At 40.8% G+C, this 18,996-nt stretch overlaps 1 protein-coding gene across 1 annotated transcript; it reads left to right on the top strand.

The window, feature by feature from the left end:
• Positions 1 to 10,215: 10,215 nt before the first annotated feature.
• LOC112234347 lies at positions 10,216 to 18,346 on the top strand. The gene is made up of 10 exons (XM_024402403.2): positions 10,216 to 11,001; positions 11,113 to 11,191; positions 13,124 to 13,348; positions 13,599 to 13,820; positions 14,768 to 14,839; positions 15,718 to 15,812; positions 16,154 to 16,235; positions 16,700 to 16,856; positions 17,406 to 17,443; positions 17,569 to 18,346. The coding sequence occupies exons 1-10, from the start codon at positions 10,216 to 10,218 to the stop codon at positions 17,802 to 17,804; spliced, it is 1,992 nt and encodes a 663-aa protein (XP_024258171.1). The 3' UTR covers positions 17,805 to 18,346.
• The last annotated feature ends 650 nt before the right edge of the window (positions 18,347 to 18,996 follow it).

The raw sequence follows: 18,996 nt of genomic DNA on the forward strand, positions 1-18,996 counted from the left end.
GGGGAGTTTGGAGTTCAGCCAGAGTGAAGTTCTCAAGCTCCAAAGAGAAAACAAGACACTCACAGCCAAGGTAAAAATACACGATTCCAACATGGCCTCAGGGAAAACAGGGTGACGAAGGAGACCCTACTAGACATACAAAGTCGTAGCATGCGTGAAAATCAATTTTTTTCTGGTATTCCTGAGGACGCATCCAAAAATCCAGAGAGCGCGAATAGAAAATTAATGCAATCCGTCTTTAAACTTCCTATAGAGACTGTAAACAAGGTGGCTTTCCACCGGGTACACAGACTTGGAGCTTGGCGAGACAAGACCAAGGGTCCCTGACCGATCATCGCAAAATTTGAACACTACCAACAAAAGGAGCTGATCAAAAGCAGAGGAAGGGAACTTAAAGGGACCAAATTCGGTCTCAATGACCAATTTCCAAAGGAGATAAACGAACGTTGTAAGAGACTATATCCGGTACAAAGACAACAAAGGAAGGATGGTAGGCGTGCCTTTATCATTGTGGACAAACTCTTTATAGATGGAAAGCTATTCCGAGACAGCTCCATAACACCATGGCTGTACTAAATTCTACAGGGAAGGTATGGGAACTGTTTAAAATATCTGAACATTATGAAGTGGATATGAACACACACGTACTGAACTACATGCTTGCTTACACATACGGACTTATACACACACACACCTGATCTCGCTCTCTTCTCTTCTTTCCCTTTCTATTGTCGAGAACTGTTTTATAATTTAATGTGTTTATTGTTTGTCTATCTTTTTATGTATTTGTCTACACGTTTATATATGTTTACAACAAGCAAGGGGAAGATATCAGAATAGGTGCATTGGGGAATAATAACATATTGTACGGAATACATTTGTACTGTAGTGAAGCCGTCTCTATAGTAATGCAAGGTCTCTTTCATGATCATGTGAAACGTCAATTGCTATGGAAATGCTGGGATGTGTTTTTCAATGATGTTAAATGTAATTATAATGCAACTATGACGGTGATACGATATGGATTACAATTATGAATATTAAGGCTATACGCACTACATGTTACACACATAAACACTCAAACCTGCAAATTGGCAGAGTTATTATTTATTTGGACATCACACATTATAGTCTTACCCTTATACAGACATCATACACACTCATTATATCATATCCAATATCATACACATCAACATACTCAGATTTGTTAGACACATCATTTGTCTCAATTTTCTAACATCTGTGGCATTGGCTTACAGGCAAACAGGCAATGGAATAAAACAAATATTGCCAGAACCTATTTCTTGAATTCTAAATATCAGACATTTGAAAGCTCTAGTTTTGACCTTCATAATATCTCTGATGGCAGTAACTTTACAAGCACTAATTATGGTCAATTTAGCCTGAGAATAGTATCTAGTTATGGTAAGGGTTTAAATAAGTATAGCTAGTTATAATTGTAACGGTTTGGCAGATTATTTAAAAAAATAAGATTTTACATGGTGACAAGAAAAGGAATATAACATATACTGTTTACAGGAAACTTACTCTACATCCTTAGATGATGTTGCGTGGAAAAAGGAATGGGGTGGTAAAATAATTTCCTGTCATGGACAAAGGAACTCAAAGGGTGTGATGGAGGGTTCGGGTTTCTCAAGATTGTGATCATGAAAAAGGAGTCTAGGACATATACTATATATCACTATCATGCACACGCACCCTCACACATAAGGATGGCTCTGTTGCGGAAAGACTGATACATGTTTGATAGTGTCTTGATGCTGTATTGTTTGTCCATGTTCTAATACTTTAATGTTACCCCTTCCTTGTGTTTTTTTGTAATAAAAAAACAAAAAAATAAATAACAATAATAATAAATAAATAACAAACAAAAAATAATAAAAAACTATTTTTTTAAACATATTTTGCATTACTCATCTCATATGTATATAGTGTATTCTATCCTATTCTACTGTATTTTAGTCTATGCCGCTCGCCCAAAAATTTATATATTCAGGGTAGGCTAGTGTTTAGAGCGTTGGACTAATAACCGAAAGGTTGCAAGTTCATATCCCCGAGCTGACAAGGTAAGGGTGCCCCTGAACAGGCAATTAACCCACTGTTCCTAGGCTGTCATTGAAAATAAGAATTTGTTCTTAACTGACTTGCCTAGTTAAATAAATGTAAAAATAAACATTTTCAAAATTCTTAATTCCATTCCTTTACTTTAGATTTGTGTGTATTGTTGTGAAATTGGTAGATACTATTGTTAGATATTACTGCACTGTTAGAGCTAGAAACACAAGCATTTCGCTACACCCACAATAACATCTGCTAAACATGTGTATGTGACAAATAAAATATAATTTGATTTGATTTAATGATCATGCTGTTTAAACATCTTCTTGATATGCCACACCTGCCAGGTGTATGGATTATCTTGGCAAATCAGAAATGCTCACTATGAGGTATGTAAACAAATTTGTGCAGAACATTTGAGAGAAATACGCTTTTTGTGCATATGGAACATTTCTGGGATCTTTTATTTCAGCTCTTGAAAAATGGGACCAGCACTTTACATGTTATGTTCATATATTTTTTCACTATAATTTACCCGAGTGGAAAAGTATAGTGGCGCAGTGGTCTAAGGCACTGCATCTCAGTGCAAGAGGTGTCACTACCGTCCCTGGTTTGAATCCAGGCTGTATCACATCTGGCGTGATTGGGCGGCGCACAATTGGCCCCGCATTATCCGGGTTTGGCTGGGGTTGGCTGTTATTGTAAATAAGAATTTGTTCTTAACTGACTTGCCTTGTTAAATAAAGGTTACATGTTAGATTTCTTTTAACCCATAGTTTTCTACTACATATAATAATGAAATTATATCTTTACATTAAAAACCAAAGTCTATCAGAATTTCAGTCATTTCAATACATGTTATACTCCTTTGATCTTCAAGAATCGGACTTGGAAATATGGAAGTATAAATTGGCCAAATTGTTTTACCTGCGCATAACCCCACAACAAAGGACTTATTAGCCAGCCCTACTCTGTTGTTTAGGAATGGGCTCATTGATTTGAGTTGAAAAATAAATGCTGTGCTCAAGGAATGGCAGATTTGAGCATAAGTGAAAAGTGCTATTTACATGTGAAAAATGAATGCCATATGCTGCATTAGCTATAGGCCTATTGTTTACCTTTTTGTTGGTGACACTTTGACATCTTGATAATATGCAGCTGTTTTAAGGGCAAATCCACAAATGAAACAATAACAAAACGGTCGCCCTGCCTCTGTTTTGGTAAATAACTGAGGGATGGGCCTGGAGAAATGTAACCACTTTCAGATTAATAGACAGAGCTATGGATGCAAGTACTGACTGTCCATGATATCACATTATTGTTTTAACCATGTTTTGAGGCCATACGGTGTTTGTTTAAATGTACAATGTTTACAAACATTGGAGAAAAACAAGCTTATATTTTGGGCTCTCGTGGAGTGTGACAGTTGAACTAAGCTCATGAGGCATTTATAAGTTATATTCTTCAAGAATCAATGGATACCGTACCAGTTTAGACACCTACTCATTCCAGGGTTTTTTATTGTAAAATAATAGTGAAGACATCAACACTATGAAATAACACATGTGGAATCATCTAGTAACCAAAAAAGTGTTAAACAAATCAAAATATATTTTAGATTCTTCTAAGTAGCCACCCTTTACCTTGCTGACAGCTTTGCACACTCTTGGCATTCTCTCAACCAGCTTCACCTGGAATGCTTTTCCAACAGTCGTGAAGGAGTTCCCACATGTGCTGAGCGTTTGTTGGCTGCTTTTCCTTCACTCTGTGGTCCAACTCATCCCAAACCAACTCAATTCGGTTGAGGTCAGATGATTGAGCAATAAAAGCCCCACTTTTATTCCATAGGCTGGGATCCGCACTGTGCAGCTGTTGCAAGAGCGCATATTTGTGACAAATATATATTTTTCGTAAACTTCCTTTCGGAATTTAAAAGTAATACTCAAAGTAATCATCTAGTTTTTTTTAAAGTATCAGTAATCTGATTAAAATATTTTTGTTCGTAACGTATTACAGTTACCATTTTTTGTAATCTCTTACTCCCCAACCCTGCCAACCAGTAGCTGATCTATGCTGCCATACAGGCTATGGGGCTCTGGCAAAAACCTCCTCTCCAGCATCACCAATGATCATTGATGGGAAGAACAGAATTAGGTAGGTTTAGTCTGACCTGTTCAAACTGCAACGTACTATATGTTTGTGTGTCAGATATATTTGTTTTATTTAAATAGTTAAGTCAGTTACAATCAAATTCTTATTAACAATGACAGCCTACCCGGCCAAACCCTAATCCAGAGAACACTGGGCCAATTGTGCACCGCCCTATGGGACTTCCAATCACAGCCAGTTGTGATATAGCCTGGAATCGAACAAGGGTCTGTAGTGACAACTCTAGCACTGATATGCAGTGCCTTAAAACGCTGTGCCACTCGGGAGCCTGTCCTGACTGCCATTGGTAATACAATAGTGACTATGTGTGTATTGGTTCACAGAAATGTGTATGGAGCAAGTTTTTTATTTTTTTTATTTAACCTTTATTTAACTTGCAAGCACATGGAGACTTGCAAAATGATGTGATGAAGTCCAGAATGACAGATGGGCTTGAAACTGATACCTCTGAATGGAGAGAGACCTGGCACTCAACATTAAAATTGCACTAGACTCATTTTACTTTTATTGTCTTTTTAAAAATTATTGAATGGTATCAGTCAATATGGGGGGTGAAAACCCCTGTGTATTCTGCAACAGGATCAGGGAACTCCTGTTGTATACCGGACACCACACAGGAAGGTATGACCACTCTGACATGTTTGCCAAGGTAGCCCCATTAGCACCAGACAAAATGTCTATTGGCACGGTAGCTGTATGAAACCAACTAATGTTTGGCTTCTGTCTTGGCTGGAAGCAATCCTTGAGGAGCCATTAAACAAGGTCAAATCAGCAGGTGGAGTTCACCTTTAATTAGGGTGCATGAACCGCTAGGGGGACACCTACGACAACATACAGTGAAATTGCAGAGCGCGAAATTCAAAATACAAAAATCGTAATATTAAACATGAAAATACAAGTGTCTTACATCATTTAAAACCTTAACTTCTTGTTAATCCAAACGCGTTGTCAGATTTCATAAAGGTTTTACGGCAAAAGCATACCATGCGATTATCTGAGGACAGCGCCCCACATCAAAATAAATAAATCACTTACCTTTGAAGATCTTCCTCTGTTTGCAATCCCAAGGGAGCAACACAATGAATGGTCGTTTTGTTTTATAAAGTCCTTCTTTATATCCAAAAAAGTATGTTTAGTTGGCACCATTGACTTCACTAATCCACTCGTTCAACGTGCTTGCAAACGAATCCAAAAAGTTACTGGTAAAGTTTGTCCAAACAAGTCAAACGATGTTTCTAATTAATCCTCAGTTACTCGAACATCTAAATAAATGCTCAAATTTAAGATGGAGAATAGAATGTTCAATAGGGAAGATAAATAACGAAGAGCGCACACCTCATTCACGCGTGCATCAAGACTAATTTTCTAATTAGGTACACCTTGGAAAAACTACAACTTCTTGCTCATTTTTCAATAAACAAGCCTGAAACATTTTATAAAGACTGTTGACCTCCAGTGGAAGCCATAGGTACTGCAATCTGGGTCCTTTTTGGTTGGAAATTCAATAGGCCAACATAGGAATGGCCGGGTGCTAAATTAATTTAAAGATTGATTTTTGCCTGTTATAGTCACAGACATAGAAACTTCAGAGAGTTTTCTATCCAATGCTAATTATAAGGATATCCTAGCTTCTGAACCTGAGTAACAGGCAGTTTATTTAGGGCACATCATTCATCCAAATTTCCTTACACTGCCCCCAGAAGACTTAAACACCATACACAAACAGTCCATTAGGTAGACACCCTTACCTAGTGTGGCTACATTTATATTATTTATCAGATGCGCTGACTTATAGTAGTGAGTGCATAGATTTATATATTGGTTTATGCTGTTCGATCGATGACAAATAGTCAGTTTTCAAAGGGATTCATTGCTTTTGAAAGGCAGTCGCTGTTTATTCAAAGTATATTATGTCTTGAACTGGTGGCCAGCGCTGGTGCTTTTTGAAATAGGGGTGAGTTGACTCTAGGCCCTTGGATAGGTTCATTATTGTTATGGAGTTCTGAACGGTTTGCGTGTGTAATGATATGACAGTGATGTCAAAGTGACGCTTTGTAATAGTATTCAAATCAATTAAACTGTACTGCAGTATCATAAACTTTTTTTCTCTCCAGAAGTCAAATTAAATTTAAAGTGTTCATTAAGCTACACTACTGCTTTTTATCAAAACAATGTAATTTCCGAACAAGAGACCTGAAGGCTTGAGGGTCTGTTTTCAAATGCTACCTGGCCTGGGTAAGGTTGCGGGTAGGGTTGAGATTAAACCTCCAAGTCATCGAATTTGCTAGATCATTTGCAAGCTAAAGTTTGTGACAGTCTCTGCAGTCCTAAATATTCTATGATAGATGGTCCCTTATTCAGAGAATCTCTTATGCTATACAATAATTCGATTTTACTATAGGCTATGGCAATGTTTTTCATAGATGTAGTCAACCCAATTTAAAAGTGCACATTTACTTCCAAAACATTTTTTTTTACTGTCGTGTAAGATCAACATATACACAATAATACATTAATAAATAATCAAATAAATTAAATATCCTGTCTTGTAAGGTTAGCTAACGTTAGCAGTTTTTTTGAGATGGGCTGACGTTAAAATGGAATAGCATGCATACAGTGACAGCTGGGTGCAGCCCAGCGTGAGAGAGGACTCTGATAGAGCAGATCTGTTCAACGTCATCAAGCCTTTATTAACATCAAGTCTTTATTTCGCGCGCGTCACGTTTCCATGGCGTCAATTCCAATGGAGCCAATGTAGTCCAAGGATTTATGGAGCACTCCACATCTGAAGAGCGGAAGTAGATGGAACATTCCTTTGACTTCGAAAAGGTATTTTCACTGATGAATTACGTAAATGACCTATTCCACACGTATAAAACAATGGGGATACTGATTAATTAGGTATTGATGGGTTGTATTTTGTGATCGAGTTGCATTGGGGCTGTAGGTTGTCAATGTGTGCTGGCTTTACACAATACATATTGTCAGCTAGGCCACATTAATAAGGCACAAAGGCAAGTGCAAGTGAGCTCCACTTGTTGCATGTAGTGGCTTTTTCTTTGATTGTGATTGTCATCTTAAAGGCTGTAGGCTCAATGTGCGAATTTCTGTTGAAACTCATTTAGACAATGTTTTTATACTTCCCATTAGATCTTTTGATTCTTCAAAATGTCAGAGAGACCATTTTTCGAACCTTTCAGGGAAAATACGTGAGTCTTCTGTTTATCTGTCATTCATATAACCTACTGGATTTTTACTGACCTACTTTAAAAATGGTCTTTTTCTTCCCAACATTTTGTTAATTTGAGCTTTTTAAGGCTCATGGTTGTTATGAATATTTAAAACGTGATCTCATGGCCACTTTACAGTAACACAATAATTTCCTGTCACACTCGAGATCAAATTCAAATAATGTAGATGGTAGGCCTACTGTATTGCATAATAAGTTGGTAGAAAAACAAAAACCCACCCTCTTCTCTTGTTGCTTTACTGACCATTTAATCAGTCAATCCCATCAGTTGTCAGTAGCCTATATAACACATTTTGTATTTAAGTATCACGAGCAGCAAAACAGTCAACAGACATTCCCGTTCAGCTTCTGTGAAAAGTGTGGACTCATTAGGCCTGTGTGCGATGCCCATTGAATGGAAGATGTCTGTGACTGTAGGAAGTCTGTTTAGGAAACACCAAGTTATTACAATAGACTTCTTATTGTGTCTCCTTTATCATTCAAAAAACAAACGGCACCTTCCACTTTCATCTGTTGGACCTGTCAAATCGTGGGAATTCCGATCGCTGTCCTTGGTGCTGAATCCGCTTGCAGCCCTAGGCTATTTTCCTATTCGTTTGTTTACCTTTTACGTGGCAAAGTCGCTAACAGGCCATATCAGGCGATGATGGTAGGCTAATCTTATTATAACGTTTGGGCAATGTTCAATTATCCATGGGTTGAACATGCAGTGCATTTCCGAAATGCTAATGCAGTGTGTGTCTCCTTCCAAAGAGCCCTTAGGCGTAGTGTGCGCACATTGCCTCATGCTCATGGAACAATATCATGCCTCTGACCAGATCCAATTTAGAAATATTGTTGTTTGTTTAAAAAAAACAGATGTATGGTGTTTCGTTTAATTTGATTAAAAATCAAACGTATTAGAAAGATTCACGATCCATGGGCTTATGGCAGTGGCGTGTATTCATAAGGCTTCCATGCTTCCCCCCAAAATTGACCAATCTTTTTTTTTTTAAATAACATAAAATAATGTATATTTTGTCTCTCTTTGTTTTATCATTTTCCTTCAATTCACAAGAGGCTGAATGTACAGTATCTCACCGGAGAAAGCATCAGCGCCCCTCTGTCTCTGTATGTGTAGGCCATTTATCTGATGCAGTCTGTTCCAAAAGAGTATGACGTTGTTGCCGCCTGTAGCATTCAAGTTAATACACTGATCTACTCTATGGGTGATGAAGCCGAGGATATATTAAATGCTTCAACGTTGGCCGAGGAAGAGAAAATTAACTACAGTGCCGTTAAAGACTGTTTTGAAACGCATTTTGTAGGGAGACACAACATTATTTTTTGAGAGAGCTAGGTTTAATATGCGCAAACAGGAGCAGGGTGAAACCACCGACAGTTTTATCACAGCTGTTCACAAACTAGCAGAACATTGTCAGTTTGGCGCGCTCAGGGAAGAGCTGATTCGAGATCGGATTGTAGTCGGAATAAGAAATATATCACTTTCTGAAACGTTACAGTTGGATTCCCAGCTTACCTTGTCCAAAACTGTAAACCAGGTTAGGCAGAGTGAGACAGTGAAAAGACAGCAGACGATACTGCGCGACAGCAGCTCCTTGCAGAACGAAGAGAGTGGGGAAATACATGCATTTTCATACAGAGCTAAAAAAAAAACGGAGGGGAACACAGAACAGACGTGGAGAAAACAATCACAGACAGCACCAGTAGCTAGTTCAAGTGTTTGTCGCAAATGTGGGAAATCCCCTTTCCAAAGGATGCGGAATGCAGGAAATGTCACAGGAGAGGACACTTTTCAGCTCTGTCGATTAAAGCAAATGCATGAGGTTTCAGAGGAGGTACAGCAGGACAGCATCTTTCTGGGAGAAGTAAAGGAAAACAATGCTGGCTGGCATTCAGACAATAAACTCAATGGGGAGGTTGTGTCATTTAAACTAGACACTGGGGCAGCAGTGACAGCTATCCCAACTAGGCTGTATAGCTATAGCAGAGATGGCCCTTTGCTCTCTACAAACAAAAAACTGTACGGGCCCAGTAATAACATTTTACCAGTGGTAGGGCACTTGGTGATTAAACTGGAGAGTAAAGACAAAAGTGCCATCCAGCCTGTCTTCGTCATTGACTCTCTAGCCACACCGTTGCTGGGGCTGCCAGCAATTTAAGCATTGCAACTCATTGAGAGAGTGAGCGAACTGGAGGACCCAGGTGAGGTTTTCAAAAAGAAATTCCCCAAAGTGTTTTCTGGTCTAGGAAGGATAGAAGGTGACTATAAAATCTGCCTGAAAGAGGATGCTGTCCCCTATGCCCTTACCACCTCCTGCCGGGTACCTATCCCTTTATTGGCCAGAGTAAAGGAAGAGTTGGGGAGGATGGAAGAAATTGGGGCGGTGTCTAAAATAGAGAGTCCCACAGATTGGTGTGCAGGGATGGTAGTGGTCCCAAAAGCCAATGGGGAAATAAGGATCTGTGTGGACATGACTAAATTGAATGAGGCACTCTGCAGAGAGTGACACATCTTACCATCAGTTGAGCAGTCACTGGCTCAGTTGGATGGCTCACAAATCTTCACAAAGCTGGATACCCGCTCAGGTTTCTGGCAGATACCGCTGTCATCAGAGAGTAGGGCACTCACAACGTTTATAACACTGTTTGGCCGTTACTGTTGTAATGTTTTGCCATTTGGAATCGCTTCCGGTCCTGAGCATTTCCAAAGACGCATGTCCCAGCGTGGCGTCATAGTCCACGCGGACGATGTGCTCGTGTGCGGAAGGGACAGAGCAGAACATGATGTAAGGCTCATAGCAGTTCTGACCCGACTCCAGGAGACTGGCCTGACACTCAATGAAAAATGCACTTTTGCACAATCAGAGGTCTTGTTCTTGGGACACAAAATCAGTGCAGCTGGAATAGAGCCGGAACCAGAGAAGATCAGCGCCATCACAGATATGCCCAGACCCCAGAATGTGGCTGAAGTCAGGACCTTCTTAGGCATGGCCACATATGTGGGTAAGTTCCTCCCACAGTTCTCAGATACAACCAAACCTCTGAGAGACTTACTAGCCAAAGAGAATGACTGGTCATGGGGTCACATGCAACAGGTAGCGTTTGACAAAATCAAAGGAGATCTGGCCTCACAGAGAGTGCTGGCCCAGTACCGTCCCCACGCTAAGACAAAAGTATCAGCAGATGCATCATCCTTGATGCAGGACAACATGGAGTGGCATCCAATAGCATACATCTCCCGAAGCTTATCCGACACAGAGCAAAGATATGCTCAAGTGGAGAAGGAGGCGTTGGCTATCACATGGGCATGTGAAAGGCTCAGCCAATACCTTATTGGCCTGCACTTTACAGCAGAGACTGATCACAAACCACTGTTGGCTCTGTTAGGGACAAAAGCACTGGACGACTTGCCTCCCAGAGTTCTGCGCCTCCGCCTCAGATTACTGAGGTTCACCTACAAGATGGTGTATGTGCCAGGGAAGGCACTGATCACAGCAGATGTACTCTCCAGGGCCCCAATTTAACGTCCATTATCCGAAGAGGAGCAATGTCTAGTGGGTGAGGTACAGGTGTCCATTAATGCAATAAGGGACAGTCTACCTGCATCTCAGACCAAACTGCAGCAGATTGCAGAGGAGCAACAACGAGACCACATCTGCCAACAGATAGTGCAGCAGTGCAAAAAGGGATGTGAAGCCACCAGAGTGGCTGAAAGACTATGTTACGTGAAGAGAAAACATACTGTTGGGGACCATACCCAGCAAAAAGAGACTGTACCTAAGTTAATGTACATACTGTGTGATTTAATGCTTTCATACTGTTTCAGGATGGGAAGTAGCATGTTAGAGAATAATACTGGTTTCCAAATTGCATGTCAGTTATGCTTCAGTGGTTATGCATGTTGAGTTCTTGTTCATGGGAGAGGAAGATGTAGTAGGATGTCCCTTGGGGGTATCCATACCTATGTAGGACATGCGAGGGCTAGAACCTTGTTGTCGCGCGTCCTTATTTTAGATCATACTACAGACAGTGAGCTGTGAAAATATAACACTGCGCAGACATGCACGCAACATTCTGCATACAGTGGAATTCACTATTTGATGCAAGACTGATACCCTCTATAAGAAAAGTGCTAAAGGCCATCTTGTACAGTCTAAATGTGATTTTAATGGTAAAATTATCTTAACATTAATGAATAACTTAAAGCCTGCCCTGCAAAGCCTGTCCTGGGACATAGTGGACCTTAAATAGTTTTTTAAATCAGTTTTAGCTTACTGAAAGCTCTCTCGCCACAAGCAACAGTCACAGGCAGTGTGCAAAATATACATAAAGCAATGCACACTTTCAGGAGACCAAGAGGGCAGCATATACAGTGTTCAGGTGGAACACTTCATGATCAGTGGTTGGCACACAGAAGGGACTTTATCCTCACTAATCTGCCCAACTTTCAGAACAACAGAAAATTATCGTACAATTTTTGCAGTGGTGTGGAACCTAGTGTCCTTATGATGCTGTCCATAGCAGTAGAAAACACTTCAGATGGGAGTAGGGCTGGTTTAGAGGTATGGGGAGACCGGGCTGCGGAGCCTGAAGCTGCATCTGTTGGCCTTGGCACCAGGCAGGTTCAGGGACAACTGATTTAGTATGAATAGCTTGCTAAAAGTTTGCCTGCATTGATTAAGATCGATTAAGATATTAAGTAACTAATGCTAGGGGAGCAAAAGTAGCCTATTTCACTATGGGCTAAGCTAACAGGTTCATTTCCACCACTCACGGACTACACCCACCTTTCTTTGTGAAAAATTGGGTGACATACTGTCGCCCTTTCTTTTCTTTTCTCTGTCCTGTCTTTCTTTTCTTTCTGATCATTTTTGGAAGCCAGATTTTTCTTTAGGAAGCTGAGACATGATGCTCCACCGGCACTCCTCACTCGCAATTCACTGCTAGCAAGTACTGTTCGCGCCTGGTTAGGGGGCAGGACCGAACCATTTCACTGTAAATAGGAGGAGGGCGCCCTTGGGGCAAGCGAGCATTTGGCCTCCCTTGATTAAAAAAAAGTATAAAATAATAGCCAATCAGCGTTAAGCTAAACTGAGTGAGCTCAACTGTGAATGGTAAAAAAAAGAAATCCAGTTTGGGTTTGGCGTCAAATCTCATTGAGAGTATACTTAATTGACAGAAACAACTTGAATTTTCACATCTTGTTGTGTTGTTGTCCTCCGGTGGCTAGCTAGCTAAAACTGACCCTTTCCTAAATTAGCCATTGATGGAGAAAGGGATTTGGACTTGTGGTTTTACTTAATTCTCTGTACCGGCCAATGATTATCAAGGTGATCCAACCATTAATTTATACATTGTGCCCCTAGCCTGAGAAGATATAAGTTCAATATTTATCTAGATGTAGAACACTCATGTTAACTAGCTAACGTTGCCCATGAAAGGAAGTTAGGCTAGCGAGCAAGCATTTTAGCCAGGTAGCCTAGGACACACACACACACACACACACACACACACACATACACACACGCACACGCACACACACACACACACACACACACACACACACACACACACACACACACACACAGTTAGCCTACCTTACCACTATACTTTAACTGTGAGACCTTTCTACCAGGCCAGAGCTCAGTGTGTCCAGCCATCCCCACACCTCGCCCTTCTCCCTGGGTAATCGTGAGCTCACCACTGTGTCCCTGAAAGTGGCAGAGGATAGCCCGCTATGCCACAAGCCCAGAGTGATCCGCAGCAGTGCCCGCTTCGGAGTGCCCAGCCACAGCCCTTTCTTCTGTAGGAACAACCCCCACCCACAGAGGGTCAGGCACATCAAGGGTTAGTTTGATACACCCAGAGACATAAAGAGGGATGCACATTTGTACACATGCAAACACGCGCACACACACACACGCACGCACACACACACAGTGTCTATTCATTTACTAATAGTTGAGTCACATTCCCACCTAGCAGATGATGAGTAGCATTGGTACAGTGCCTCAATATTATTGAATTTACAGATAATTCAACAATGCCTCCATCCTTCATATAACACATTTTTAATCCATGTCTGTTGTTTGCACAGGTATCAATGACAAACAAATCTGTGCTGTCAATGATGTCACCTTTGGCCAGTTTCCCCAGTACTGCTTGGGCAGGGTCTTGACCCTTGAGAAGAATCTGGTGTTGCAGTCAAACATACCGACAGCGGCCATCGGCACCAACAGCACCTACCTCCCTATTGACGTCCTCACGGGCCTCCAGTTCTTCCCCCTGAAGCAGACGGATTCCCCCTCTCTGAGGTTATGTACGTTCTGGCAGTCTGGCCCCAGATCTGTTTGTGTCATGTCAATGGCCATAGGAGTTGGCAAGACTCCTTCAATACAGCAAGTCTCTGTAAATATGAACCTTTCTCTCTTTTTTTATGATGATGTCATTTATGTACAAAACCAGCCCTATTGATCCTGTGATCTGGTGTAGTAACAAAGTAGTTCTCTTGTCAAATGGATGTGCTTTGGTTCTTGCCCTGCTGCATCCAGCTGTATTCCCGTGGAGTAGCCTATTGTACATTATTTTGTGTTTACAACTATAATGTACCTACGTACTGGTAAACTAAGTTACAATGGCGTTATTTTGATCTTGTATTTTAGCTGCATGTTATGCCTTGGATATTATAGTGTTTCTGAAAGTAAAAGAGGCATGTAGAGTGAGAATGAAACTCTAGCCCCTACTAGACTCTAGGGCATTCTGCTACAGGCTACAGGTAACCAGATATCAGTGTGGCGGTTAAGCACTTCATTGTATCCATCTACCCTATCATGTTACAACTGCTGCACAAAGCAGCCTATTCAATACAAATGATAAAATGGTAGGGAAGATGAATGGAAAACAACAATGATTTAAAACTATGTTCATGATGGTGCCCTAAAGACACTCAAAATGTCTGTATGTATTTGTGTGTGTGTGCTGTATATGTGTGTGTGTGCTGTATATGTGTGTGAGCATGTGTTGTTATCGACATTGTATTTGGGAGATTAAGTTGCATAATGAAAATAATTGTACAGGAAAAAATACAAAATAATCACAGTACTGTACAGTGTAAACATCGAAATCACATGTATGCAGGTGTCACACGTGTTTGTCAGATCTTGAATAAGGCATATGTAGGCCTTATTGCAGGCTTATGAACATGAGCATCTCCTGTCCTCAGTGCTAGCAGAGAATTCATTTGCTGCTTTTTTGTTCTCTTCCAAGTGACCAAGGCCTGGCGTGAGGAGTTGAGAGAGTTGACAGAGAGGGCAGGGCTTTTGGGAGCAGGTGGAAGAGGTGAGATGGAATATAATTTTTTCAGAAGATGAAATGTTATTATTATATACTGCCCAGCCAGGTCTAGGTAAATTCCACTTCAACTCCACCACAAGAAAGGCTGAATCCTAACTGGAGAGCTCTTAACTCCAGATGTTGCCATCGATGAGAGAAAGATGGAGTGGGATTGAATTGAAATTGTATTGACCCCAACCCCAGCTGCTGCATACTGCTGCAAAATATAAAATGTTGTTTAATAATGTAATCCTAACACTTAAGAGGAAACCATCTCAGTCAAAATCATTTTGGGGCCTCCCGAGTGGCGCAGCGGTCTAAGGCAAAGCATTGCAGTGCTAGAGGCATCACTGCAGACCTGGCTTTGATCCTGGGCTGTATCACATCCGGCCGAGATCGGGAGTCCCTTTGGGCGGCGCACAATTGGCCCAGTGTCGTCCAGGTTAAGGGGGGCTTTGGCCAGGGGAGCTTTACTTGACTCATTGTGCTCTAGCAACTCCTTGTGGCAGGCCGGACACCTGCAGGCTGACATTGGTCGTCAGGTGAATGGTATTTCCTCCGACACATTGATGCGGCTGACTCCCGGGTTAAATGGGCGGGTGTTAAGGAGTGTGGTTGGGGCGGGTGTTAAGGAGCGAGGATGCATGAGTCGACCTTCACCTCCTGAGCACGTTAGGGAGTTACAGTAATGAGACAAGATCGAAATTGGGTGTAAAATACCCACATTATTTAAAAAATAATAATTATAACATTTGTAAGTATTGTTATAGATGTACATTCTGTGTCTGGTGAAAAACATTTTTGGTTTGAGGTTTAGGTAAGATTTAGGGTTAATATTAGAATTAGGGTTGTTGGTTGTAACCCCATTGCCCTCTGACCTCCAGGCAGTGGTGTCGCCTTCTTTCCCCAGTCCAGCTGTGTGTCAGCCCTCGGGGGGTCTAGAGATGACAGAGAGGGGAACCTTAAACTACAGCTGATGGTGAGCACGAGTGATATTCATGTTTGAAAAAAAATTCCAAGGCACTTCCCACTGGGTAACGACATCAATTTAACATCTATTCCATCTTGGTTCAACATCATTTCATTGACAAGACATGGAAACAACCTTTATACAACCAGTGTGTGCCCAGTGGGTTGTCAGATAGAGTAAATTATAATTTGAATGTCTTTATTACATTGGCATACTGTATAACATACTGCAAGGAATGTTAAAAACAATTGCAACTTGCATGTTTCAGTTATAGGGTGCCTTCATGATGGCCTTTGAGTTACAGCTTGTAACACGTTATGACATAGTTTGAATACTCTTATATGTTGTAGGTGATTGATATGTTGTGTCAGATACTGCAAACTGAATCTATAGGAGATGTCCAGCAATGGATTCTGACAGCTGGTCAAAGAGGTAAGTGCACTGGACTGCACATATACACCAATCCATTTAGCATGCTGTCACTGTTATCTAGAGCCCTTTTCTAGTTGTTGAAATCCAGCTGCAGAGCATAGAGAGGGAAAGACAAGATTAGATAGATAAGATAGCTCTTTATTCATACCCCAAAGGAGATTTGATAGCACCATCCAAATGAACAGTAACAAAAGGGTACATTACCAAGAAACATTTTTATCACAACATTAAAGTGAGACTCAGCAATTAGCATTGCCACAGGCAGAATGAACCAATAATATTGCAGAGGAGTGAGATGCAAGACACCCTCACACAAAGTATATGATACACTCACACAAAGACTTTAAAAGTCCCCAAAATAGTGTTATTCGGGACCATAATCCCAAGTCCCTACTACAATCCATCAGGATGTAAACATTGATCTGTCATGGCGTTAACCTGTGGTGGTATTTACTTTTGTCCAGAAAAGGACCAGATTCTAAGTCTGCTGTCTTCCGCCCTGGCAAAGGACCCTGTCTCAGCCTATGAGGCTCCAGGAAGAGAGCAGCTGACAGTGAAGGAGGTTCAAAACCTCCCTCCTGCCTCCAGAATGGCATCGATCAGTGAGGAGGATACCGCCAGGTTAGTGTTTCCAACCAGAAATTGATGGCATTGTAAGACACCTATGCCAAATGTTGTCTACTGGGAGGATCGATTGTTGAAACATTTTGGTTGTTTTTGGGTCACTGGAAGATGGCAAAAGCTTTTAGTGGATCACAGCCAAAAAAATTATGTTTTGGAATCATTGCACATTGGAAGTTGGCTGCACACTTCACAGTATACAGCCCCAGAACCAAATGCAGCCTAAAAAGAAATTGATCATGTGGGGGGAGGAAATCCTAGTTCTTAAGGAAATCTATTTGAAATTGGATGAATGATGATGCAATGTCATGGAGCATGAAATTGCCATGCTGCCAAGAAATAGTACATCCTGCTATAACAATCTTCTGGCCACTTGAATCATTGTCAATATCTGGCTGCTACTTCCCCCTGGACAAAAACTGGAAGTTGTGCACCCCTGCACTAGGTGCTGTATAGAAATACTGCTACCCACTGGCCAATACATTTAACCTATTCAAAAAGGACAGCCTGTAATGTATTTACAAAATATATTATGTTTACTCTTCACAGAGATCATTCCCTAGAAATTATGCCAAACTGTGACTTAGGTGAGTCTCCAAGGTTAAGTCCTGACAAATAATATAATTCGTTGACCTAGTAATTAATATGTTGATTGATTCACTCAATTTCTGGAGGTCTGTCTGTCTGTCTATTTATGATACACCATTCCCAGGTAAACTGGAGGATGCAGGCACAGAGAGGGCAGAGTCCAAGACCCACAGGCAGAGACACATTGCCAGACCCCTGAGTACCCAGAGGACCCTGTGTAGCCCCACCGTGTGCCACCTCAATCAAAAGGTGGTCCTACGTTACACCAAGCGGGCCCTGATGCCTCACACACCACCTGAAGTGTTCCAGGCCGAATGGCCCAACTATACCCAGCAGGCACCTGGCTCACTCGTGACATAAAACACAACTCTGGCAATACACCTGGGGCTGGTTCAGGAAGTTGCAACGTTACTGAACGTTCAGATAGAAATGTATGATGTAGAATAGATACCATTGTCTGTCATGTTGAATAGGTTATTGTATCAGCTCTAGTGATTCTATTCATATCTGCAACACTCTGAACGTTGTGCCCTAATGAATGAACCCCTCCTGTGCATCTCAATAGACCTCTTATTCAGCAATCGGTCATTTTGGTAGTCATTTTGGTAGTCATTTTGTTCTGATTTGGTTTGAATTAGATTTTGAATTAGTGTTTCATTGAGGTGGAAAGGGAGTTAAAATGGGATTTGAGTATAATCATTAGTTACAACAATACTTTTTACACTGTAATGACATAAGTAGTTACACAGTAATAATGGCAATGTAACGTAAGTGTTACCACATACTGCACCACTACTAGTATTTCTAGACTGACAATTGTTCACACAAATAGAATAACATTATCTGAAAGATTATAAAGACAATAGGATCCGTAGTCAATATATCTGTATATTTATCTCACTCATTTCAAATCAAATCAAATCAAATCAAATCAAATTTTATTTGTCACATACACATGGTTAGCAGATGTTAATGCGAGTGTAGCGAAATGCTTGTGCTTCTAGTTCCGACAATGCAGTAATAAAAAGCAAGTAATCTAACTAACAATTCCAAAAAAAAACTACTGTCTTATACACAGTGTAAGGGGATAAAGAATATGTACATAAGGATATATGAATGAGTGATGGTACAGAGCAGCATAGGCAAGATACAGTAGATGATATTGAGTACAGTATATACATATGAGATAAGTATGTAAACCAAGTGGCATAGTTAAAGTGGCTAGTGATACATGTATTACATAAGGATGCAGTCGATGATATAGAGTACAGTATCAACGTATGCATATGAGATGAACAATGTAGGGTAAGTAACATTATATAAGGTAGCATTGTTTAAAGTGGCTAGTGATATATTTACATCATTTCCCATCAATTCCCATGATTAAAGTGGCTGGAGTAGAGTCAGTGTCATTGACAGTGTGTTGGCAGTAGCCACTCAATGTTAGTGGTGGCTGTTTAACAGTCTGATGGCCTTGAGATAGAAGCTGTTTTTCAGTCTCTCGGTCCCAGCTTTGATGCACCTGTACTGACCTCGCCTTCTGGATGACAGC

The sequence above is a fragment of the Oncorhynchus tshawytscha genome, linkage group LG11 (genome assembly GCF_018296145.1).
Source record: "Oncorhynchus tshawytscha isolate Ot180627B linkage group LG11, Otsh_v2.0, whole genome shotgun sequence".
In the NCBI taxonomy this organism is placed as follows: Eukaryota; Metazoa; Chordata; class Actinopteri; order Salmoniformes; family Salmonidae; genus Oncorhynchus; species Oncorhynchus tshawytscha.

Coding starts and splice junctions, on each gene's coding strand:
- LOC112234347 (XM_024402403.2), top strand. CDS start 10,216: ATGTCCCAGCGTGGCGTCATAGTCCACGCGGACGATGTGCTCGTGTGC. Junction 13,821..14,767: donor TTCCCCCTCTCTGAGGTTAT/GTACGTTCTGGC, acceptor TTCTCTTCCAAG/TGACCAAGGCCTGGCGTGAG. Junction 15,813..16,153: donor ACCTTAAACTACAGCTGATG/GTGAGCACGAGT, acceptor TATATGTTGTAG/GTGATTGATATGTTGTGTCA.